This window comes from Bubalus kerabau, chromosome 3, assembly GCF_029407905.1.
Source record: "Bubalus kerabau isolate K-KA32 ecotype Philippines breed swamp buffalo chromosome 3, PCC_UOA_SB_1v2, whole genome shotgun sequence".
NCBI lineage: Eukaryota > Metazoa > Chordata > Mammalia > Artiodactyla > Bovidae > Bubalus > Bubalus kerabau.
In genome coordinates, this window is record NC_073626.1 from 181,291,542 (window position 1) to 181,318,113 (window position 26,572).

Genomic DNA, 26,572 nt, shown 5'->3' on the forward strand with positions numbered 1-26,572 from the left:
GCTTTTCTTTGTAAACCTGCTTTTGAAATTTTTCTGGAGAATTTCATCTGACTTAGGTCTTTGGTTCTTGGTGTCAGGAGTCTGTGCTTCTGAGGAGTGGGAAATACAGGTGAGGAATTTCTGTCTCCAGCCCTGCTCTGCTGAAATAGCTCCTGTCTCTCAGGGAAGAAGAAAGCCCGGTGCCTCCAGCATCTTCTCACGTGAAAGGCCTGTAGACAAGGGAGCTGGCAGTTTGTCCAGGAATTACATTTGAAACCTGAAGCCGTGCCGGCAATGAGGCACTCTGCAGACTCTCCAGCTGAGAGGGGCTTTCAAGGCTCTGGGTGAGGAGGATCTCGTGGCGGCAAAGGGCAGAGAGGTCGGGCAGTGAGGCTGCAGGTCACACTCGAGCTGCCGATACGCAGCGACACCCGTGGGGCTCCCTAAGGTGACTGTGTGTTCACCAAGCTGGCCGGCGACAGACACACCCCCAAGACCCTCAAGGCAGTGTGCGTGCCCAGTTTATCAGAGGCGTGTCTGGTTTCTCTAGGCAAACATCCCAGATCATTTTACAGCCGCCTGAAGGAGCGGATTTAAACCCCATACTCTGTGTCCTTCAGATCTGCCTGCCTTCTCTGTGGAAACACGTGTCCATCACTCACGGTCTCCACTCACATTTCCAAGTCTGTCTGCTCTGAAAATTAACAACAGGTGCATAGAAAGAAGAGTTTGAGGTGAGGGAGAAGCATGTGGGTTTCCCTCAAACCTAGAAAGCTCAGCAACCTAGACAACCCCGAAGGAAACGCACACTTAGGAGCCTCCAGGTCTGGAGAAAGAGGGACACCACTCAGGAGGCGAAAATGCCAACAATAAAACTGTCCCCGAGCAAGGATACTGCTCGGCCCCCAGGGGCAGGGCTTCTCCCGAGGTCAGCTCACCGAACATGTTCCCCTCGTAGCCGTCTCTCGTGAGGGGCCGGAGCTCGTTTTTCCCCATCGCGTAGCGCTTGTAGCTCTGCCAGGCGAACTGCATCATCTGTAAGGAAGAGTAGAAACAGGCTGAGCATGGAGAGTCGCGGCAGCACAGGCTGGCCGCACGGCCTCGCCTCCTGCGGCGGGATTTGAAACCACATTACGAAAACAACCTTCCACACTGAGAAAGACAGCTTCCTCTGACCATCATTTTCATAGTTACACCTGGAAGACCATTCTCCTCAGACCACCCCACGCATCCTGCATCTACCCACAGGTTCCGCAGAGATGACACAAACGATACTAAGTACCTTCTGGCCATCCGGATGTGAGTGCCATCGTGGAAAGACACCTCCTCCGTGAAGCCTTCTTGGACTTAAAGTGACCCTTTGAAGGGAAGGAAATGAAACTCCCCGAGGGATGTCTGTTAGAATCTAATAGAACCGTCCTCTGTGGGAGGGATTAACTCCCGTTTTGTAGATAAGGAGACAGGTCAAGACAGGAGGTAACCTGCCTGGGGTTACCCAGTGAGTCAGTGAGAATGCCAGGACTTGAGAGCATGCCCTCTGGCCCGAGGTCTTACGTCTGTTCCCTGAAGTCACTGCAGGAGTCTCCTTGAACTCCTCCACGCTCGGCTTGGCTGTCCCACGCCTCCAAGCACCCCAGGGGGTCACTCTTAGTTTTCGCTTCACTGGCTCTGGACCATGAACTCTGGAAAGCCATTAAACTATACTTTCTTTGCCTCAGTTTCCCCAAAGCACCCTGCACAGGTCTTGGCAACGAGTATCTGTCAGCTTTGTCTCCCAGTGCGTGCATGAGTTCCTACTGTGCTAAGTCACTTCAGTTATGACCGACTCTTTGCGACCCTATGAACTGTAGCCTGCCAGGCTCCTCTGTCCATGGGATCTTCCAGGCAAGAATACTGGAGTGGGTTGCCATTCCTTTCTCCGGGGGATCTTCTTGACCCAGGGATCGAATCCGCATCTCTTACATCTCCTGCATTGGCAGGTGGGTTCTTTACCATGAACACCACCATTAGGTCAATTATGTCAGCCCCTTGGGAGCATCACAGAAGCACCTTTGTCCCCTAACTGCGCTTAGCACTGGAGGATGGAGGGATGCAAGGCGACAATTTGTCCCCAGCCCTGCTACCCCGCCCCTCCCCAGGTCCACCTTTTGCCTTTGATGGCAGGCTGAAGGAAGAGGACAGCTAAGCAGGGCTCTGGGGTGACCATGGGGTTGAGGAAGGGGCCAGGCCAGGCAGTGGAGGCACTCCTGAGGGACGGGAGGTGGGAGGCAGCCTGGGCTAGTGGAAGGAACTCAGGCTTCCAGGCCAGGAAGGCCTGGCTTCTAATTCTCTCTCTGCCCCATCTCTTTGATTTTGCAAGCGACTCAAAGTCTCTAAGCCTCAGCTGTCTCATCTCTGAGATGGGAATAACAAGGCCTGCTCTGCCACAATCCTGAAAGGTTTAAATGAAAGCAAGTAGCTGGAAATGCCCAGTTTTCGACCTGACACAGCAAGCGATCAATAAACACAAGTCCTCCTTCCTGCTCAGCCTTTAAAATACCCATTGAGTTCTCCAAGCCTTATCCATCCACCCCTCCTCTCATCCACCTTATTAGTTCTCAGACTTGGACTGCATCCGTGTCACCTGGGGAGCTTGTTAAAACAGGCTGTTGGGCCCCATCCTTGAGTTTCTGATCCAGCAGGTCTGAGGTGGGACCTACGATTTTTGGCTAAGAGACTCCCCATGGTCTCAGGCCACACCTGAGAACCACTGGTCTACTGTGTGTGTTTATTTCCACTTTTCAGCTCACTTCCAGACACTGTCCGGCACCCTTCTGCTTTTCTCCTTTGGTCTCCCGGCCCACCTTTCTGCTTAAGCTCTGTCTTTCTGGACAATGCCCCCTGCACTCTCCATGCTCTGCCACTCCTGGTGCCAAGCCATGTCTTCCAGGCACACCTAGACAGTAACTACCGCCATGCTCACCACTGGGGCCCAAACACACAGGCCCAGAGGGCAGACCTGCCAGGGCTATGACCTGCGATCTCCATGAAATCATGAAACCAGCATAATCTAGTATTATCTCTCCACTTCAGAGATGATGAAACTGAGGCTCTGAGATGGAAAGTGGTCAGGGAGGAACAGTCAGCAGGACTGGTGGTGTACAGCCCTTTCAACTCCCAGGCCAGCAAATCCCACCTCCGTGCCTGGCCTGCTCTGTGGTTTCCCATGAGACACACATGTGAATGTCATGGTAATGCATGCCAAGCACTTGGCACAGGCTTTGGGTCCTGGTTCCATTCCTCTGTTATTTTCTACTTATCTTGAATTGGCAATAAGGGAAACTAATTGCCGGGTATGAGCACTTAAGGGAGACCAGCCTCCTCCCTCAGGCTCTCTTATTCTGGGGGGGAGGCCCTCAATTAAGTCGTGGGGGAGGTGGCTGGGTAGGGGAGCAGCAGGAGGCGGTTCCAACATAGATGGCAGTAGCAGGAGCGGAGGTCGGGAGGGCGAGGACAGAGCCCCACCCCAAGCCCCACCTACTAGAGAGAGAGGGAAGTGGGTGTGCAGGAGTAATTAAGAGAACCATAGGTATCCACGTGTTCTCAAAACAGCTGTCACTGCAGGGACGTGGGGATGTTTGGATCATGACCCCTCCCAATCAATGGAGGGGAAGGAAGGCACACACAATCCCTGCGTCACTGGGACAGGACTCGGAAGGCAATAAGAGCTGCTCTGTCACACGCACATGTGCCCAAGGGCACACAGACCCTTGAAAGCTCAGCCCAGGCGCTGGATGAGCAGGGCTGACAGGAAAGGTCACAGCCAGGCAGTCTTTACTTCTCTTCCCCACCCGCCCTAACCTACCAGGTGGCCTGTCCTGTGCTCGCTGCAGTTTGGGGTGCAGTCATTATGGGAGTGCTCCCTAGTCCCCTCCCTCCGCTTCCCTGCCAACTGCTCATCTTTTAAGTCTCAGTGGAAATTTGAAAGGGGGTGTGTCTTCTGAGTAACAGAAGCGCTCGGGAGAAGGCATGTGTCTCAAGGGGAGCTTCTGGGTGCATGCTGCGCTTGGTCGCTCAGTCGTGTCCGACTCTTTGCAACCGCATGGACTGCAGCCCACCAGGCTCCTCTGTCCGTGGGGATTCTCCAGGCAAGAATACTGGAGTGGGTTGCCATGCCCTCCTCCAGGGGATCTTCCCAACCCAGGGATCGAACCCAGGTCTCCCACACTGCAGGTGGATTCTTTACCACGTGAGCCACTAGGGAAGCCCCAAGGGGAGCTTCACGGGCACCCAAATGTCCTGATGGACAAGTAGGATCATAAGGACACAAAAGGATGACCCTGGAACTTGTGCTGTGTGCCTTGGGCAACCTCTGGGCTTGGCTTTAGAGATGGACTGTCCCTGGCTTGCAGTTTAGGCAGTTCTAAGGCCTGAAAGGTGACCCGGCCACCTCTTGCCCCGTGCAAACTCCTTAATAAAAGGCTAAGTAATCTCTCTTTGAACACCGTGAGTGATGGGGTGCTCACCATCTTACCAGGCAGCTCATTCAACTGCGGAGTTTCACCAAGTTCTTAATCCAAATCTGCTTTTCCCCGCAGGCCGTGTGGAAGACAGCTCATACGCTCCCACCACAGATCTTCACGCAGGAGAAGCCAACTCTCAAGCCACTGTAGGCTGCCTACTGGCCGCGGAACAGACCAGCTCCTTCAACAGCTCCCCTGATGGCAGAGCTCTGAATCCCCTGAAACTGCAGGCATAGATCATAACATTCTTCCAGGGTGCCCAGATTTTATCACCCATTTGTAAAGGTTGGTTTTTGGTAACAAGCACTTTGTGGGTGTGGATTTGCCATTTGTCCTTAATAACTGCATGTCGCTGGACTCTGCATACCATTCCGTGCTGTCAGGATCTTTCTGGAACCAGATCTTATCATTCAATGTGCGTGTGTCTGCCTGTTTGGGGTATTTTGCCTGCTTTGATGGCTCTGCCATCTGCATCTCCCGCAAGTTTTGGACAGAAATATTCCATGGCTGGGCTGAACACAGAATCAGGGAAACAGCAGCAGGGGCCCTTCACCTGACTCCAGCCTTGCTCTCTGAGTGTCATCTGTCAACACGGGAGGAATCTGCCAGAAAATCAGTCCAAGCTCCGTGTCTCCATTTTGTATACAGATATTGTGAAGGACAGAACCGAAACACAAAAAACACTCTGTCCCAGTACAGAGAAAATAGATGGTTTCTTTTTCTTTTAAAGAGAAATCAGGGGTTAGACTGGTATGATCTGCTCTTAGAGAACCCATTTTGGCCCCTATGGGTCCTCCTTTTTCGGTCCTAAATGCTTGCAAGTCACCAACTTAAAAAACTATCAGTTCCACTAGGATGGCTGTAATCAACAAGATGGACAATAACAAGTGTTGGCCAGGCTGTGAAGAAATTGGAACCCTCATCAATTGCTGGTGGAAATGAAGATGGCTGCAATTGCCTTGGAAAACAGTTTAGCATAAAAAGTTAAATACAGAGTGTCATGTGACCTAGCGATTGCACTCCTTGGGGCAGACCTGCACAGAACAGAGACAACACAGCAGGCCTGAGACTCTATCCCTAGAAAGGCCCTGCTTGCACACTGGGCCCTTGGCTGGTGTCTGGGAACTTGAGTTCAGTGAGTGTTCTCACCATTCTCTGATGGGTAAGGGTGGTTTACTGCACCCAGACAGGCACAAACAACGTGGTGTATGCTGAACACCCGCTTTCCTTCTGGGAGTCTGGAATTTTGGTACATGTTAGGTGGGGTGTTCTTCCGTGACCAGCCCCCAGTAAAACTTTGGGCATTAAGTCTCTAATGAGCTTCCCTGGTGAACAGCATCTCACACCTGTCGTCCCAATTCAGACAAATGAAGTGTGTTCTGTTTGGCTCCACCCAGAGAGCACTCTTGCACACTGGGCCTGGTTTCCGTCGGGGCTTCCCGCACGCACATTTCCTCTTCGCCGATTTTGCTCTGTGTCCTTTCAGTGCAGTAAGTCAGCCAGAGGTAGGACTATGTGCCAGGTCCTCGGAGCCATCCTGGTGAATCACTGCAACTAGCCATGGTATTGGGAATCCTGACACATACCCTGGAAAATTAAAGGCATGCGTCCACACACAAAGTCGTACACGCAAGTGCATAGCACCACTATTTGTAATAGCCCCGAAGTGCAAACAACCAAATGTCCACTGACTGATGAATGAAGCAACAAAATATGTTGTTGTTTAGTCACTCAGTTGTGTCTGACTCTTGGCGACTCCATGGACTGCAGCATGCCAGGACTCCCTGTCCATCACCAACTCCCGGAGCTTGCTCAAACTCATGTCCATTGAGTCGGTGATGCCATCCAACCATCTCATCCTCTGTCATCCCCTTCTCCTCCTGCCTTCAATCTTGCCCAGCATCAGGGTCTTTTCTAATGAGTCAGTTCTTCTCATCAGGTGGCCAATACTGGAATTTCAGCTTCAGCATCAGTCCTTCCAGTGAATATTCAGGACTGATTTCCTTTAGGACTGACTGGTTTGATCTCCTTGCAGTCCAACGGACTCTCAAGAGTCTTCTCCAACACCAGAGTTCAAAAGCATCAATTCTTTGGTGCTAGCCTTCATTATGGTCCAACTCTCACATCCATACATGACCACTGGAAAAACCATAGCCTTGACTAGACAGATGTTTGTTGGCAAAGTAATGTCTCTGCTTTTTAATATGTTGTCTAGGTTGGTCATAGCTTTTCTTCCAAGGAGCAAGCACCTTTTAATTTCATGGCTGCAGTCACCATCTGCAGTGATTTTGGAGCCCAGAAAAATAAAGTCTGTCACTGTTTCCATTGTTTCTTCATCTATTTGCCATGAAGTGATGGGACCGGATGCCATGATCTTAGTTTTCTGAATGTTGAGTTTTAAGTCAGCTTTTTCACTCTCTTCTTTCACCTTCATCAAGAGGCTCTTTGACTGATGAATGAATCAACAAAACGTGTAAATAGACATCATGCAGTGGAATATTATTTGGCCATAAAAAGGGATGCGGTGCTGATACGTGCTCCAGCATGGATGAACCTTGGAAACACTGTGTTGAGTGGAAGAAGCCAGATACAAAAAGCTGCACAGGTTTTATTTATATGAAATATCCAGGATAGGCAAATTCATGCCAACAGAAAGTAGATTAATGGTTAGATGGACTGGGGAAAAGGACACGGAGAATGATTAGTAACGGGGATGGGGTCTTTTGGGGGTGATGAAATGTTTTAAAATCGATTGTGATAATGACTGTACAACTCTGGGAACACACTCAAGTCCACTGGGTTTTACACTTTAAAATGGTGACTTTTATTATATGTGAATTATAACTCAATAAAGCTGTTATAATATATAATTTTAAAAACTATTAATGTGGACAAACAGATATCACGTGCCATTTAATACGCCATTTCAGTGGTAATCTTGCCAAAAATGCAAACCTGAACTGAATCATGAGGAAAGATCAGACAAACTCAAACTGAGGGACAACTTACAACATAAAGGGAAGCCTGGTGGTGTAGCGGTAAAGAACCTGTCTGCCAAGCAAGAGATGCAGGTTCGATTCCTGGATTGAGAAGATCCCCTGGAGGAGGAAACGACAATCCGTTCCAGTATTCTTGCTTGGGAAGTCCCACTGACAGAAGGAGCCTGGCAGGCTACAGTCCGTGGGGTTGTAAGAGCTGGACGTGACTCAGTGACTAATCCACCACCACCACTACGACAAAATGGCCTTTACCCTTCAAAAACATCAAGGTCATGAAAGAAAAGACAAGACTGAGGAATGGTTCCAGCTAAAGGAGACTAAAGTGACATGAACTAAATGCAATACATGATCTTGGGTGTGATGCTGGAGCAGAAATAACAACTACTATTATTATTATTATCATCGCTACTATAAAGGACAATTGTCAAGATAATTGACAAAATGTGAATGATACAATCAGATAGTATTGTATCAATGTTAATTTTCTAGTTTTACTGTGGTTATGGAGAAAAGTAGAATTAACCTTTCGGAGATACACAGTTGAGTATTTAGGAGCAAGGGGTGTTATGCTTGCAACTTATTCCCAAATAGTTCTGAAACCTGCATGCGTGTGCATGTGTGTGTGTGTGTGGAGAGAGAGTACACTCAAAGTGAACAGGGTAAAACACTAACATTATGCTGAAGCTGAAGCTCCAATACTTTGGCCACCTGACATGAAGAACTGACTCATTGGAAAAGACCCTGATGCTGGGAAAGATTGAAGGCAGGAGGAGAAGCGGACAACAGAGGATGAGATGGTTGATGACATCACTGACTCAATGGACATGAGTTTGAACAAGCTCCAGGAGTTGGTGATGGACAGGGAAGCCTGGTGTGCTGCAGTCCATGGGGTCGCAAAGAGTTGGACATGACTGAGAGACTAAAGTGAACTGAACTGAACTCAGAGGAATCTGGGTGAAGGATAAATATGAATCTTTGTAGTATTTTTTGCAACTTTTCTAAAAGTCTGCAACTTTTCCCCATAACTTTATTTTTTATCTTTTGGCCACACTGTGTGGCATGCAGGATCTTAGCTCCCTGACCAGGGATCAAACCCATGCTCCCTGCAATGGAAACACAGTTTTAACCACTGGACCACCAGGGAAGTTCCTGATGTTCTTTCTAAAAAATATTGGAGAACTTGCAGGATGTTGATGTCATTTTCAAAGAATAGCAAGCAGAGATAAAAAAGCCTTCCTCAGCAATCAATGCAAAGAAATAGAGGAAAACAATATAATGGGAAAGACTAGAGATCTCTTCAAGAAAATTAGAGATACCAAGGGAACATTTCATGCAAAGATGGGCTCAATAAAGGACAGAAATGGTATGGACCTAACAGAAGCAGAAGGTATTAAGAAGAGGTGGCAAGAATACACAGAAGAACTGTACAAAAAAGATCTTCATGATCCAGATAATCACGATGGTGTGATCACTCACCTAGAGCCAGACATCCTGGAATGTGAAGTCAAGTGGGCCTTAGGAAGCATCACTACAAACAAAGCTAGTGGAGGTGATGGAATTCCAGTTGAGCTATTTCAAATCCTGAAAGATGATGCTGTGAAAGTGCTGCACTCAATATGCCAGGAAATTTGGAAAACTCAGCAGTGGCCACAGGACTGGAAAAGGTCAGTTTTCATTCCAATCCCAAAGAAAGGCAATGCCAAAGAATGCTCAAACTACTGCACAATTGCACTCATCTCACACGCTAGTAATGTAATGCTCAAAATTCTCCAAGCCAGGCTTCAGCAATACGTGAACCGTGAACTTACAGATGTTCAAGCTAGTTTAAGAAAAGGCAGAGGAACCAGAGATCAAAATGCCAACATCTGTTGGATCATGGAAAAAGCAAGAGAGTTCCAGAAAAACATCTATTTCTGCTTTATTGACTATGCCAAAGCCTTTGACTGTGTGGATCACAATCAACTGTGGAAAATTCTGAAAGAGATGGGAATACCAGACCACCTGACCTGCCTCTTGAGAAACCTGTATGCAGGTCAGGAAGCAACAGTTAGAACTGGACATGGAACAACAGACTGGTTCCAAACTGGGAAAGGAGTATGTCAAGGCTGTATACTGTCACCCTGCTTATTTAACTTCTATGCAGAGTACATCATGAGAAACACTGGGCTGGAGGAAGCACAAGCTGGAATCAAGATTGCTGGGAGAAATATCAATAACCTCAGATATGCAGATGACACCACCCTTATGGCAGAAAGTGAAGAACTAAAAAGCCTCTTGATGAAAGTGAAAGAGGAGAGTGAAAAAGTTGGCTTAAAGCTCACCATTCAGAAAACTAAGATCATGGGTCTGGTCCCATCACTTCATGGCAAATAGATGGGGAAAAAGTAGAAACAGTGGCTGACTTTTATTTTTCTGGGCTCCAAAATCACTGCAGATGGTGATTGCAGCCATGAAATTAAAAGACACTTACTCCTTGGAAGGAAAGTTATGACCAACCTAGACAGCATATTGAAAAGCAGAGACATTACTTTGTCAACAAAGGTCCGTCTAGTCAAGGCTATGGTTTTTCCAGTGGTCATGTAGGGATGTGAGAGTTGGACTATAAAGAAAGCTGAGCACCGAAGAATTGATGCTTTTGAACTGTGGTGTTGGAGAAGACTCTTGAGAGTCCCTTGGACTGCAAGGAGATCCAACCAGTCCATCCTAAAGGAGATCAGTCCAGAGTGTTCATTGGAAGGACTGATGTTGAAGCTGAGACTCCAATACTTTGGCCACCTGATGGGAAGTGCTGACTTATTTGGAAAGATCCTGATGCTGGGAAAGATTGAGGGCAGGAGGAGAAGGGGACGACAGAGGATGAGATGGTTGGATGGCATCACCGACTTGATGGACACGGGTTTGGGTGGACTCTGGGAGTTGGTGATGGACAGGGAGGCCTGGCGTGCTGGGGTTCATGGGGTCGTAAAGAGTTGGACACGACTGAGCGACTGAACTGAACTGAACTGATGTCATTTTCACCCAAATATATACATTACAGAATTCTGTTTTTCTCCACTTTTATAAATTATGATAAAATGTTGTTGCCAGTCTCCTGTGGCTCCTCTTACCCCTCGGTTCCTCAAAAGCCCTGCTGGGCTTTCACATCCCCTTCAGCAAGCCTGGCCTGCCCATGCTGGTCAGAAGATGGAGCAAATGAGGAACTCATAATTTTGGTTTCTCTTTTTACCATTATCTTACTATATTCAAATGAGGTGCCCATCCTTACTCTATTCTTCCTGCTCCAAAGCTAAACTAAAATGCACCTTTTGTGGTGCAAAGCATTTTCCTAAAAGTTCCAGGTCAGTTTGGGCTCAGCAACTCCAGGCCCTTTTCTCGCATCTCTGGGTCACTCCTTTCACTTGAGCTCGGTTCTCTGCCCCGTACTTCCTTCTTCTAACTACATCCTTTCCAATAGTTTTAAACCACAAGGTTGATCTAGCTATCTATCTACCTACCTATCTTTTCATGAAACTAAGCTATGCAAGCTCATTGCAGAAAAGCAGAGAGAAAGAAAACAATCACCCATCACTTAAACATTATAACCACCATTCCCATCGGGTAGTCTTTCTTTTCACTTTTTTTCATTCATCTTCGCTTTTTCCCGTGATGGTGATGACATAAACATCTTCCATTTTATTACAAAACCTTTGTAAGCATCATTTTAGCTAGCTATACAATAGTCTGGCAAGTAGGTTCAGCATCAGTTACTTAACCTTCCTCCCATATAATTGGACATGGCAGTGTTTTCTACTTTGGGGCTATTGTAAATAATGCCTTCATGGACATCTTTGTACATACTCCCTTCTCTATATTTCAGGTAAATTCCTTAAGACAGAGCCTCTAAGAAATTACCAGGAAAAAATAAGAACTTATTAATAAGCACATTCTCTTTTAAAGATTAAACCCAGACAGCTTGTTTTACCCACCACTGGGCAAAACTTCATGAACAGGAAAGTGAAAGTCGCTCAGTCGTGTCCGACTCTTTGCAACCCCATGGACTATTATACAGTCCATGGAACTCTCCAGGCCAGAATACTGGAGTGGGTAGCCTTTCCCTTCTCTAGGGGATCTTCCCAACCCAGAGATCAAACTGAGGTCTCCTGCATTGCAGGCGGATTCTTTACCAGCTGAGCCACAAGGGACACCCAAGAATACTGGAGTGGGTGGCCTATCTCTTCTCCAGCAGATCTTCCTGACCCAGGAATTGAACTGGGGTCTCCTGAATTGCAGGCAGATTCTTTACCAACGGAGCTATCAGGGAAGCCCTTGTGCATAGGAAAGTATACAACAATTTTGTGAATACATAAAGTATTTTGTGAATACATGAAGTATTTGCTCAGGAAGATAAAGCTAACTGTACTCATGATCATTGCTCATATTTGTTCAGCTCTTTGCACCTTCCTTAATTTGACTGGATAGTTCAGTGGGCTTGACAGGTATTGTTCCCAGTTAAAAATAATCATGCAAGGGATAAAGTATGAGATGTAAAGTATGAAACAAGTGTTAAAAATCATGTTTCCAAGGAAGGAGAGGGTGAGATGAATGGAGAGAGTAGCATGGAAACATATACACTACCATATGTAAAACAGATAGCAGTGGAAGTTTGCTGTGTGACACGGGGAACCCAAACTGGGACTCTGTGACAACCTGAAGGGGTGCAAAAGGATGGGAGGGGGAACGAGGTTTCAAGAGGGAGGGGCCACATATACACCTATGGCCAATTCATGTTGATGTATGGCAGCAAACAAACCAATACGGTCAAGCAAGCATCCTTCAATGAAAAATAAATTGAAAAAAACTGTGTTTCCTGGGTATTCTCTAGGGGTCCATTGGTTAAGGCCTCTGTGCTTCCACTGCAGTGGGCCTGGGTTTGATCCCTGATTGGGGAACTAAGATCCCACAAGCCAAACAGCCAAAAAAAATTATGCTTCTAAATATTTAATGATATAAGCTAAATATCACTATATATAGAGAGAGACACACAAAGATGCTTGTTATATAATATTAGTTGGAAAAGCAGGACACCAGGTTATATGGCATGAAGATCACTGGATTATTATTAGTATTTCAAAGGAGAAAGACAGGAAGGATATGCACAAAAATGCTGACAGTGGTTATATCAGATAGTGAGTGGTTTAGTGGTCATTTTTTCTTCCTATTGATCTATATTTTCTGGATTTTCTACAACGAATATCTATAAATGTTTGTAAGGTGAAAATGAAAGATTGTTAAATGAAAAGCAAGGAAAAATGATACAATGCTACTCCTAAGTCAAAGGGAGTGCATGGCTGATTAGCCATGGGGTGGATGGGAAGGAGTGGGTTTTGACAAAGTAGAAGGCCTTTACAGCCAGGAGTCAGAAAGGGCCCAACCAGCAAGAGAAACAACATAAATAGAAGCAGAGAGCCAGAACCTCACCGTCAAATAGGATTTAATGCCAGAGACATTACCTATTTGCCAAGCCACATTTTACAAGAACCATGTGAGACCAGACAAGGAAAATGACTTTTCATCGCCTAGATGCGTAAGTTAATAGCGCAGGGATGGTCATGTTTCCAAAAAGATGGGCCAGGACAGTGAAGCAGCTGATGTAGGCAGGGGCAGCCTGAGCTACAGCAAGAGAAATCTGGGACAGACTCAAAATGTGGCTGTAAGAATCAACAGACAGGAGAACTAAACACCTCTGCCCCCACTGGGATCTGGAAATACACACCAGGCGGTCATCATCTGTATGTGTATGTATCTACGTGTGTGTGTGTGTGTGTGTGCATCCATGCATGTCCATGCTAGAGACAGAGGGAGCTCTGGATGGTCTCTGGAAGCCCCTCCCTTCCAGCAGCCTATGATTTATAGTTTCAAAGAACACCTAACAATAGACCACAAAGCATTCCCTTGCCAAGCTCTGCAGAGGAAGGCAACAAAGCTCCAGTGACGGAAAGACAGGCAGAGCAATTGGAGCCGAATCCTAAGACACCTCTTCAGTTCTCTCTCAAACAAAAGCTGTTCTTGTCCACCTGAACAAATTGCAATGACATGAAATCTTACAATGAAAAATATTTACAAGTTTGAGGTAGACATTATTATTTTGCTTAAGATGTTCTTTCTCCCTGTCTCAGAGTTCTAGAATTCTGTCCTGCAGGAAACTAGAATCCATGGCTATCGCCCCTGCCACTGACACCCACCCCAGCCTAAGAAGCCCCCAAACAATAGAGCCAAGACAGAAAGGATGTGTTTGAGGAGACAAAGAAATGGGAATACTGGAAGACTGTCTGGAGAGTGCAAAACTGGACAGAAAGTTTGCCTCAGAAAGTTCTTTGGTGGCAACTAGGGAGAAAGGAGCGATCACGGAACAAGTGAGACATCTTCCCCTTTTTAACATAAAGCATGCGCACAGACAGATCAGGGCTGGCGATGACCCAGAAGCACAGTTGCAACATCACAAAGCTGCCAAGAAGGGAAATGGATTTTCCCAGTCATTAAAGTGCTCACACAGTGACTTGCAGCCTTATTGGCGTCTCCCAGCAGTGACACCTGGCCCATCTGCAGGGGCTGAATGGGAAAGGGCTTGGTCTCCAATCATCCCAGGAGCTAATGATCACACAGATTAAGAGATTAGAACTTTGGGTCGATTTTGTTCCCCTTCATTTTCAGTACAGCCCAGGCAAACAGCTGACAGCTTGGTACTAATAACCATCCACATTAGATTTCTCAATCCACCCCCGTCAGTGGGGCCCCCACAAAATGATCTGATTGACAACTGCGGAGACATCTGTGAATGTACGTGACCCCTAGTCCCTGGTTCAGAAGCAGACCACAGGATGGGGTCTGGTTGTGCTGAGGGGTGGAGGGGCGGGTGGGGAATAGACGGAGAGGTGCTACCTCCAACCCTCTCACTTCTGGGTTTGCTTGAGCTATTGGGCAAAGGGAGGAAGTGAAAATGTGAAACAACTTCCGACCTATCTGAGGTCCAGAAAGCTCTTCCACATCCTGCCCAGGGTGGGATTCAGATTTGAGTAGCTTCAGAAATCTCCCGCCATCTGCAGCTGTTCTAAGGCACCATGGCTGAGAATGTGAGCCCTGGAGGCAGACAGACCTCTGTTATTCAGTGTGGTCCAGGGACCAGCAGTGGGGCAAATCCGGGGAGCATGTTAGGAATGCAGCATCTTGGGGCCCATCCCAGACCGGCTGAACCAAAGCCAGCATTTAACAAGATCTCCAGGTGATCCATTTTCTTCAATTTCAGTCTGAATTTGCCAATAAGGAGTTCATGATCTAAGCCACAGTCAGCTCCTGGTCTTGTTTTTGCTGACTGTATAGAGCTTCTCCATCTTTGGCTGCAAAGAATATAATCAATCTGATTTTGATGTCGACCATCTGGTGATGTCCATGTGTAGAGACTTCTCTTGTGTTGTTGGAAGAGGGTGTTTGCTATGACCAGTGCATGCTCTTGGCAGAACTCCATTAGCCTTTGTCCTGCTTCATTCTGTACTCCAAGCCCAAATTTGCCTGTTACTCCAGGTGTTTCTACTTTTGCATTCCAGCCCCCTCTAATGAAAAGGATCCAGTCCCCTATAATGAAAAGGACATCTTTTTTGGGTGTTAGTTCTGGAAGGTCTTGTAGGTCTTCATAGAACTGTTCAACTTCAGCTTCTTCAGTGTTACTGGTCAGGGCATAGACTTGAATTACCATGATATTGAATGGTTTGCCTTGGAAATGAACAGAGATCATTCTGTCGTTTTCGAGACTGCATCCAAGTACTGCATTTTGGACTCTTTTGTTGACTATGATGGCTACTCCATTTCTTCTAAGGGATTCCTACCCACAGTAGTAGATATAATGGTCATCTGAGTTAAATCCACCCATTCCAGTCCATCTTAGTTCGCTGATTCCTAGACCGTCGATGTTCACTCTGTCATCTCCTGTTTGACCACTTCCAATTTGCTTTAATTTATGGACTTAACATCCCAGGTTCCTATGCAATATTGCTCTTTACAGCATCGAAACTTGCTTCCATTACTAGTCCCATCCACAACTGGGTGGTGTTTTTGCTTTGGCTCCATCCCTTCATTCTTTCTGGAGTTATTTCTCCACTGATCTCCAGTAGCATATTGGGCATCTACCAACCTGGGGAGTTCATCTTTCAGTGTCCTATCTTTCTGCCTTTTCATACTGTTCATGGGGTTCTCAAGGCAAGGATACTGAAGTGGTTTGCCATTCCCTTCTCCAGTGGACCACATTCTGTCAGATCTCTCCATCATGACCCATCCATCTTGGGTGGCCCCATACAGCATGGCTTAGTTTCATTGAATTAGACAAGGTCCCATCACTTCATGGCAAATAGATGGGGAAAAAGTGGAAACAGTGGCTGACTTTATTTTTCTGGGCTCCAAAATCACTGCAGATGGTGACTGCAGCCATGAAATTAAAAGATGCTTACTCCTTGGAAGGAAAGTTATGACCAACCTAGACAGCATATTGAAAAGCAGAGACATTACTTTGTCAACAAAGGTCCATCTAGTCAAGGCTATGGTTTTTCCAGTGGTCATGTATGGATGTGAGAGTTGGACTATAAAGAAAGCTGAGCACCGAAGAATTGATGCTTTTGAACTGTGGTGTTGGAGAAGACTCTTGAGAGTCCCTTGGACTGCAAGGAGATCCAACCAGTCCATCCTAAAGGAGATCAGTCCTGGGTGTTCATTGTAAGGACTGATGTTGAAGCTGAGACTCCAATCCTTTGGCCACCTGATGTGAAGAGCTGACTCATTTGAAAAGATCCTGATGCTGGGAAAGATTGAGGGCAGGAGGAGAAGGGGACGACAGAGGATGAGATGGTTGGATGGCATCACCGACTCAATGGACATGGGTTTGGATGAACTCCAGGAGTTGGTGATGGACAAACAGGCCTGGCGTGCTGCGGTTCATGGGGTTGCAAAGACTTGGACACGACTGAGCGACTGAACTGAACTGAACCAGGTGATCCAAACGCACATTAAAATTTGAGAAGCTGTTCTAGGGCTCTGCCACCTACTGGCTGTGTGGTCTTGAGTGAGTGACTTGACCTCTCTGAGTCTCAGTTTCCTCATCTGTAAAAGGACAGGAACATTTAATCCTTATGATAGCCCTGGGAGTAAATAAGATAACACACACAGAGCGCTTAGCACAGCAGCTGGTACGTAATACGTGCTCAGTCAAAAGCAGCCATAGGATGACTGCTCCCTTTTAATCTATCTACCAAGTCTCTCACCATTCACTTCTCCCTGCACCACCTCTTGAATCCATATCCCTCCCACCCCTCTGGGGGACCCCTGCAGCAGCCTCCAAACTGGCCTAGAGGATCCTCTTTGGCCTCTTACACAGTGCCCCACACTATGGCCACAGTGATTATTCCAAATGCAAATTTATTCACATCTCTACTCCACCCCCCACACACACTTCAAGATTTCCAACACTCCCTGTGAGGCCCACAGGTGGAGCAAGAGTGGGTGAGACACTTTCCTACCGCACACATGTATGCTCTTGGTGCAGGGTCTGCAGGCAGACAAAAGATGCTGATGGAGAAGGTCACAGCGAGTCTGAGCTCTGCCACTGTACTGAGGTTGGCTCCCCATCTGTAAAGCGAAGGGTCCTCCCCACTCTAGTCTATCAAAGACGGGGCATCAGGGTGGAGGCAGGAGACAGGGACAAGGATGACTGACAACTGGAAAGACCGCAGCACATCTGTGAGGGAAATTCCAAGGGGAAATCATTCAACAAGGACATTTTGAAGAAACTGAGTATAAAAACCACCCATGTGCAGCTAGCTCTACCATTTCCACTGTGCTTTGCCTTCCTGATTTGAGTCTTACGATCCTGTGGGTGAGGCAGGGTGGGTGTCATCATCACTCCCATTCTACAGAAAAAGAAACTACACTTACACACACACGCACTATGGAACATACAGCATGTGCCAAGCACCATGATAAGGGCGCTTGTACCTACTAGAACATATAGTTCTTGCCACAGCTCTGAGAGGCCTTCTCAAGGGGGAGCTAAGGCATGGAGGATAAGAGCCTGGCTTTGGGTCCCAGATTTCCCTAGCTGTGTGCCTTTAGACAAGACACTTAACCTCACTGTGCCTCAGTGATCTCATTTGTTTAAAGATAATGATACTGTTATATTATGCTTAATATATATATATATATATGTTAAGTGGGTCATCAGTGTTTCACATATATGTCAACTCTTTTAATCTTCACACTAATTTTATAAGTTTCAGTTCAGTTCAGTTCAGTCGCTCAGTCATGTCAGACTCTTTGCGACCCCATGAATTGCAGCACACCAGGCCTCCCTGTCCACCATCATCTCCCAGAGTTCACTCAAACTCACGTCCATCAAGTTGGTGATGCCATCCAGCCATCTCATCCTCTGTCGTCCCCTTCTTCTCCTGCCCCCAATCCCTCCCAGCATCAGACTCTTTTCCAATGAGTCAACTCTTTGCATGAGGGGGCCAAAGTACTGGAGTTTCAGCTTTAGCATCATTCCTTCCAAAGAAATCCCAGGGCTGATCTCCTTCAGAATGGACTGGCTGGATCTCCTTGCAGTCCAAGAGACTCTCAAGAGTCTTCTCCAACACCACAGTTCAAAAGCCTCAATTCTTTGGCGCTCAGCTTTCTTCACAGTCCAACTCTCACATCCATACATGACCACTGGAAAAACCATAGCCTTGACTAGATGGACTTTTGTTGGCAAAGTAATGTCTCTGCTTTTGAATGTGCTATCTAGGTTGGTCATAACTTTCCTTCCAAGGAGTAAGTGTCTTTTAATTTCATGGCTGCAGTTACCATCTGCAGTGATTTTGGAGCCCCCAAAAATAAAGTCTGACACTGTTTCCACTGTTTCCCCATCTATTTCCCATGAAGTCATGGGACTGGATGCCATGATCTTCGTTTTCTGAATGTTGAGCTTTAAGCCAACTTTTTCACTCTCCACTTTCACTTTCATCAAGAGGCTTTTTAGTTCCTCTTCACTTTCTGCCTTAAGGTTAGTATATCATTACTCCCATTCTCATACGAGGAAACTGAGGCACAGGCCCAAGTGTCACATCAAGTAAGTGGCAGAGCCAGGATTCAAACCCAGACAGTCTACACTCTTGGTCACAATACCCTCTGCCTCTCATGTGCTGTGCTTAGTCGCTCAGTCATGTCCGACTCTTTGCGACTCCATGGACCACAGTCTGCCAGGTTCTTTTGTCCATAAAATTCTCCAGGCAAGAATACTGGAGTGGGTTGCCATGCCCTCCTCCAGGGGATCTTCCCAACCCAGGTCTCCTGCATTGTAAATGGATTCTTTACTGACTGAGCCATCACGGAAGCCCAAGAATACTTGAGTGGGTAGCCTATGCCTTCTCCAGGCAATCTTTCCAACTCAGGAATTGAACTGGGGTCTCCTGCATTACAGGTGGATTCTTTACCAGCTGAGCTACCAGGGAAGCCCATGCCTCTCATAGAATCGAGCGATTACCATGCCTGCCTCCAACAGGGATGTAAGGATTGCAGTCGTCCCTTGGTAGCCAGGACCTCCCGCAGATATCAATAGCCACAGATGCCCCAACCCCTTATGTAAAATGACTTGGTACAGTTGGTCCTCCTTATCTTCGGGTTCTGCATCCATGGATTCACCAACCTCAGACTGAATTTCAGTTGGTCAAATCCACGGATGCAAAACCCATGGATACGGAGGGCTGACTGTCATTACAAGGCTAGGCGTTCGACACAGCTCCCCGCAGACAGAAAACCCTGTTGTAAGTGGCAGCAGTGGTGGCTGCGGCCGTGGGCTCCACGTTCATTATCTTTCCAAGACTGGAGAAGGCAGCACTGTACTCTGAAGCCTCCGAGTCCTCTGGAGTCTCCTTCAGCTCCACACCTCATGTTCACTCTCCAGCAAGTCTGTCAATGATATCTCTCATTCTCTCTTTCCCAGCTGCCTCCCAGCCTACCACTGTCCCTTAACCTCAGCACAGTCTCCCTGCTTCCTCTCTTGCCCCTGCTCCTGCATCCTTGGTCTATATATCCACCAGAGTAAGCCCTTTAAAAACGCAAGCCATTAGGGGCTTCCCTGGTGGTCCAGTGGCTAAGACTCTGTGCTCCCAATGCAGGGAGTCCAGGTTCAATCCCTGGTCAGGGAACTAGATCCCATGTGCTGCAACCAAGAGTTTGCAAGCTGTAACTGAAAAAAAAAAAAAGTAAAGATACTATGTACCACAACTACCACCTGGTGCTGCCAAATAAATAAAAGAAAAAAATCATTTTAAAATGAATAAAAATAAAAATTGTTGTTTTTGTTCAGTCGCTCAGTCATGTCTGACTCTCTGCGACCCCATGGACTGCAGCACGCCAGGCTTTCAAGCCATTAAATGTCAGTTCTGTGTAAGAGCTTCCAAGAGCTTTCCAAGGCAACATGCCTGAACGGCTTGTCTCTGACCACTTCCCAGGCCCCTTCCATTCTCCAAGTTTCAGCCTTTGGATAATATCTCAAAGACAGACAGCACCTTCCCACCTAGGTCTGGCAGAATAATGGCCCCCCAAAGGTGCCCATGTCCTAATCCCTGAAACTTGTGAGTATGTATGGTGAAGTGGAACTAAGTTTTCAGATAGAATTAAGATTAGTAATCAGCTGATCTTGAGAGGGGGACATTAGCTTGGGTTATCCAAGTAAGCCCAGTGGATTCATGGGGTCCTTAGAAGTGACAGAGGGAGGCAAGAGCGTCAACATGGTGAGATGTGAAAAGGACTCCACTGGCCATCGCTGGCTTTGAGGATGGAGGAAGGGGCCATAAGCCAACGAATCCAGGGAACCTCCAGGAGCTAGAAAAGGCCAGGGAATGGATTTCCCCCTGGAGCTTCCAGAGAGGAATGCAACCTGGCCAACACCTTGATTCTAGCCCAGAAAGCCACTCCTGTTAGACTTCTGATCTCCAGAAGCATAAAAAAGAAAAGTTGTGGTTTTAAGTCATTAAACTTGTGTAATTTGTGACTACAACAATAGGAAACTAACATATTACTTCAGCGCCTTAGCATTTCCCAATGAAAACTGAATGAACAAGCCCCGCTCAGCCTCCAAACCACTTTCCACCCATCACAGTCCTTTTTCTGCAAAAGGAATTCTAAGGTTCTGGAGCATAGTACCCGCATTCTGGAATTCACTGTCCTACAGCCTCCTGTCTTCCATCTGTGACAGTGCTGCAGACTTCCGCAGGATAATGATTTCTCTCCTGTCTGCCTCCCCTGCCCTTGAACTGTGACCTAATCACCAACGCAGCCTCAACCTCCTAGCACGAGGCTGTCCCAACAGAGGAAGTCAACAAAGCACATTAGTAATAATAGTGGCTGCGTGTGTTACCTCCGTTATCCAGTGGTGGACATGCACTGAGCACCGAGCCGGGGCGGAGCCCTGGGCTAAGCCTTTCAGAAGCACTTCATCCTACACCAACCCTGCAGGGTGGGTTACCATTGTTCTCCCTATTTTATAGGGTGAAGGAAGCAGGTGAGTCCTGAAGGGTTAACTGACTTGCCCAAGGATGCAGAACAAACAGTGGCGGGGCCAGGCAATGGATCCAAGAAGACCGCTTGGGAGTCTGCACACTTAATCACAACAGTACACTGCTTCCCTCTCTACAGCCTTCCCAGGCAAGATTAGCGTCTCCTGTTCCGAACATTTGGGACCCTGTCGCTAGAGTTGGACAGACTGAGCGACTTCCTTTTCACTTTCATGCACTGGAGAAGGAAATGGCAACCCACTCCAGTGTTCTTGCCTGGAGAATCCCAGGGATGGCGGAGCCTGGTGGGCTGCCGTCTGTGGGGTCGCACAGAGTCGGACACGACTGAAGCGACTTAGCAGCAGCAGCAGCTGGCAAGTGGAGGAGCCACTGTTTGAAGCTGAGGTCTGACTGATTCAAAAGGCTGTGTCCCTTTCCATCTCACCAGGCTGCTTCACTGTCCAATGAGCGAATGAACAAAACATCAACCCAGCACCTCTGGATGGCATGTGGCACACAGAATCAAAATGAGGACTGGCTGCTAACTGGTGCCACGCGGCCCATCCTGAGGACTGTTTCTTTTTGAAAACAAGCACCGTCCAAATTTCTAGTTCCCGAAGGCTCAGTCTGCGAAAAGGGAGGGGATGACTTGCTTTAAAGCTGCCCCAGCAGAGGCTGAGGCCTCTGCAAACGTGAGAGAGGCAGAACCAGTTCTTTGTCTAAATGTTAAGAATTTTTAAAAAGAAAGGGGAAAAAAACAGGTTTATGTGAAAACAAGGAACATACCAAAGGGAGCTGTAGAGAGATCGTGACAGAAATGCAGAGAGACGTTATCTCTGTTGCCAGGTTGTTTAGGGAGGTAATGCCATTTGAAATCTGGAAGATAAGCCTTGAAAACCAGTTTCCAAAGGCTGTTGGTGGCACCTCTGTGACAGCAAGGGGCCTCGGTGACCTGCTTCAGGGCCTTTGGGGCGTGCATGGGGACCTTCAGCCTCGGATGAGAGCGAACGACCTCAGGAGGACAGCAGTCTTGTTTTCCAGGCAGTGCTGCCATCTCGTGAGGAACCAGGTCTGAGCACAGAACCCTAGGACCCCATCCTTGACTCCTGCATCTAGAACCATGTGAGACCGCCTACACTAGAGTGGCTCTCCTTGGAGCCAGAAAACGATTAGCACTATTTCCCTTGGGGACACCATTCCTAGACCCAAGAAGGAGGCTTGAGGACCACTGGACACTCTTAGACAGTAGAGGGCCCTGTTTCCTGTCTGGTAAAACTGTTTTAATCAAGCCTTGGAGGATGAGCCAGTATTTATCGAGCACCTCCCTGTACCAGCCCTTTGCCAGAAGTTACCATATACCTTATCTCATTTAATCCTCCACTGCTATTCTGGGAAGCAGGTTAATACCTGCCCATTTTACAGAATAGGAAACTGAGGCTCACAGAGGTTTGGTAACTATTCCAAGGGCACACAGCCAATAAGTGGAGGGTTTGGATTCACACCTAGGTCTGATTCCAATCTTTGCCTCTTCCTGTTCCTTTCTCAACCTCCCTTCACCTTTATTTAAAAAAATGTGTACTGAGCATTTTACTATGTACCCCATGTTCTGGTACATGCAGCAGTGAAGAAGACAGGCAAGGTTTCCACCTTTATGGCCTGGATACCCTAGTGTAGGGAGATGGACAATAAGAAGGAGACAGATAAGCAAGGTAATTCTGAATAGTGATAAGCACTGTGGAGAAAGATCAAGCAAGGGATTGGGGGAGAGGATGACTGAATGAGCGGAGGTGGCCGAGGAAGGTCTCCAGACGATAATTGAGCTGAGATCTTAATTAGTATCCAAAAAAAACCCCCACCAAATTCCTCCTGTTTCCCACATGTAGCCTGAGACATGCATTTCACTTTTCTCTTTATCCCCTCTAGTTCCCCATCAGCAGAGATTCCTAAGTACATACTTTCGTTTTTGGGCCAGAATGCCTTGTGAAACCCACTGATAAGGTTACCTGTTCACACCAGGAGAGAGAATTTCAAAGCGGTAAACAGACCTGCTCAGCCTTGCAAACACCATATAAAGACAGGTCCTGGGGCTCATTTATCCTATGAAGCCAAGGAGCTGCCACCCCATAAGCACTCCCTGAGTCTGCATTAATCAGACAGCTCGAAGAAGGTTTCCTTTTCATTTTTCTAGGTCTGTGATGATGGATGATGTGTGGCGGCACTTCTGGATCCATAATTGGGGGTGGTGGTGTTTTCTCACTCCTACAAGACTAAACTTCGAGGGACATTTAGGACATCTTCCTTGACAGTGCTGAGCTAAAGTGCTGTGTTCCTGAAAGGATGATTGCAGCCCTATTATAAAAGATAACCTAATCACACGGGAGAGAGTAAAACATCAAGCAATTTGATTTCAAAACCCTGAAATAGAAGACCAAAGACTAATTAACTACGAAAACCAGAAGGCTCTAATCTTGATGAACTAGTGGGACGACCAGGAAAGACAGAAAACTTAGATCTTCGAGCTTCATAGATCCTTGAATGGTTTGAGTGATCAGAATCAGGGCTCCTGCAGGCTTTCAGTTGGCTTGTGTGTGAGCTTTCTCCTCCCACCCCCTCAAGTCCCCACCTCTCCACACACACTCTCAAGTAACCAAGTGCGCCTGCCCCAGCTCTGCCGTTCTGGCTTCTAGTAAGAAAGAGAAGACTTGCTCTCAGCGGCCCCCAGATCTGGGCTTCCTGCTGGGGCCTGTACACCTGCTGGAGGGAGGTGGCAGTTCCCACAGAGCCGGCAAAACAGACCCTTTCACAGAAAGGAGACAAATGGGCTGACGGCCAGTGACAGGTGATTTGATAAAACCTTCACAAGATTCCTCTTCCCTGTATTTGCAGTTGAGGCACAGCTACGGGTGACGGTGGCTCATGGGGGCTCTTTCATAAATCTCAAAGACAGGCCCTTTTAGGCACTGCCTACAAAGGAAAGCCCTTGGTGAGACTTCTGTCACCGACAGCCATATATTCTGTATAAAGGAGAAAACCGTCATGTTTTCCCAATTTTGAGCACAGTGGCTGAGAAAAAAAAAAAACATCACCTAAAACGATCTCAGTTCAGCTGGCAAGGTTGGGCCCAGGATGAGGGTGGGGCCAGGGTCAGGGTCTTCTCCAGCTGCTGTTAATAAAATAACAACCCAGTCTTGGGTGCCTTTTCTAGGAAGGGTGGCTTCAACTCAACATGCTGGCCCAAGAAACTGCTCTGTTTTTCTTTTTCTGAGCAAGAAGAGAAGGAAATTCTTCTTAGTTTCACCATGGAGTTGGTATTCCATTTGTGGACCCGAGAAAGATGTGATAACCATTCACTCTCAGATCTGACTCTGGGCCTGGTTGGTACCACTTAAAATGAAGAGATGAGCCGCATTAGCTGGGATTCAACAGGCCCCTCGTGGATGAGAAGTCACTAAGTGAGAAAGCTTCATTCAAGGGTGATGAAAGGGGGTCAAGGATGGAAATGATGCAAAGGAGAAAATGAAAATGCATGAAGTTTCCTGAGTGATTTGCTGTGGCTATTTAAACCATTTAAAAGTCTAAACCCTCTTGAGGTCAGGGAAAGAACCAGTGGAAAATCAGAGGTACGTTTTAAAATGCAAAGCATCTCTAAACAGCTATTTGATTAGGTTTTTATCCAACTAGACTATGATAATTAGCAAATGCCTGGGAGATGAGATTTAAATATGCCAATCAGCCCATCTCAAGAGTTTAGCGTGAACAATGTAGAATTTAATTATCCTTAAGCGATCACCACTTTAGCGGGGTTACAGCCTTAACTAGAGATCTGAAACCCAAAAGATGACCTCTCCTCATGCCTGGAGCAGCTGCTTTACCACTTAAAAAAAAGAGCAATCCCAGGTGTTATCCGAAAATTCCACCAGTGTGACCTTTAAAGAGAATGATTTGGAGTACTTCTGGTGATAACTCTGCCACCATTTCTTCCACTAATGGGGCAGTTTCAGAAGCAGCAGGGTGGTGGAGATAACTGACTTCACGGAGGTGCAATCAGACTCTACCTGTGATACCTAAATTGCCACTTTCCCCGTCAGTGACCATTTCTTAGGTTGAAACTCATCAAAAGCTTAAAGATTCACAACTTCTGGCTTCTCATGCAGTCAGATGGGACATGCAAAATGGGACCTGAACTAGAGATTGACCTATAATGGGATTGAACGTAACTTGAAAGAGAGGAGAGCGCAGTTAACTGTTGAGGAGCACTTTTCTGTCTTGCTACCCAGGAATGTGGCATCATGAACTCTGGTTAAATGAAGTCTTTTCAATAACTCAGGCTCTTGTCACAATGGGTCCATTTTTCACCCCACAGACTGGGCTTGACTATCTCTCAAAATAGCTTTTTAGAATATTGTGATTGCAAAATGGCTAAGAGCAAGGAAGCTTTCACTTCTTCAGCCTGTAACTATAGAAACATGCCTGTCTTAGGCACAAAGGGACATTACCAGGAAACATGACAAAAATGAATAGTATCAATAACCATCCCACAGTATCTCAGCTTTTGTAATTATAGATGACTGCAAGTACAACAGATCCCGACACAAACGGGTATAATGGAGACGTGATCATTTCTCTGCTTCTTTGTCACCAGCTCTCCTCCTGTCTACACGTGGCCCTGCACTTGCATGGACTGGAGAGGTCTCTAATTAACCACCTGCCAGTGTCGCTGGCCGTAACTCTAACTGGGCCAGCACTTTCTTGCCGAAGTTCTCACAAGTGATAATTAAATCCACCAGCCTCACTTATGAGGTCTGCTCACAACTGAGCAGATCATACATACACTGGCATGTCTACCAGTGACAGATTCTCCAAGTCCCACTGGCTGGCGTCTGGGCCGCAGCACTCTAATCATGAGATAAGCATCTCCTCACGTGACCGCCTTGAGTCACAGCCTCTGCCCCGGGAGCCTTCACCTTTTCTTTTAATGGAACAATGTTTTGCAATTTCAGCTCCATCTATCAGGCGCCTCCATTGTCTACTAATAGAGTTTACAGAATCCTATTCCCTGTCTAGGGCCAGGGCCAAGAAATCTTCTGTCGTTTCTGTAAGTCCAAGAACATTGCAGAGGCACTATAAACTGAATTTGAACTTGGTCCACCATTGGCTGCTGACCTCAGAATGTGACAGCAAGGGTTTTAATTCATAATTAGATGTTGACTAGACAAATTACCTGCCAGTGGTACCTTTGCCTACTGCATCGCACAGGAGAATAATGTTCAGTGTGGGGATACATGGAAAGAGAGAGCTCTCCTGGGAAGCAATGTTTTGCAAAAATCTATTTCCTTGACAACTGTTTTCCAAGCAAAAGCTAGTACTGCAGATTTTCCCCCCAATGATTTTAAACTATTCTGGTGTCTAAAAATCAACATTGTCAAATGACCTAATGTGAAGAATAGGAATTTAAATAAAAGAAAAAAAAATTTTTTTTTTAATTCTAGAGTTGAACATTTTAAAAGGTAGGGATTCACATGTACCATAAGATTTGGGG

General features: G+C 46.8%; 1 protein-coding gene and 1 non-coding gene across 3 annotated transcripts in view; one reads left to right on the forward strand and one right to left on the reverse strand.

Moving 5' to 3' along the window:
• The window catches only part of MAN1C1 (mannosidase alpha class 1C member 1), a 151,310-nt gene that overhangs the window by 86,716 nt on the left and 38,022 nt on the right, over positions 1–26,572 (reverse strand). Inside the window, exons 1-2 of one of the 2 annotated variants that reach the window (XM_055574084.1) lie at positions 4,485–5,076; positions 918–1,014 (exon numbers count right to left, since the gene is read on the reverse strand). In XM_055574084.1, the coding sequence (XP_055430059.1) occupies positions 918–1,014; positions 4,485–4,487 (100 nt within the window). In that variant the 5' untranslated portion in view covers positions 4,488–5,076. Of the gene's footprint in view, positions 1–917; positions 1,015–4,484; positions 5,077–26,572 lie in introns of those variants that run through there. The other variant, XM_055574083.1, reaches the window with a different exon arrangement.
• TRNAG-CCC (transfer RNA glycine (anticodon CCC)) lies at positions 19,611–19,683 on the forward strand. The gene has a single exon. It is a non-coding gene; the product is annotated as a tRNA-Gly (tRNA).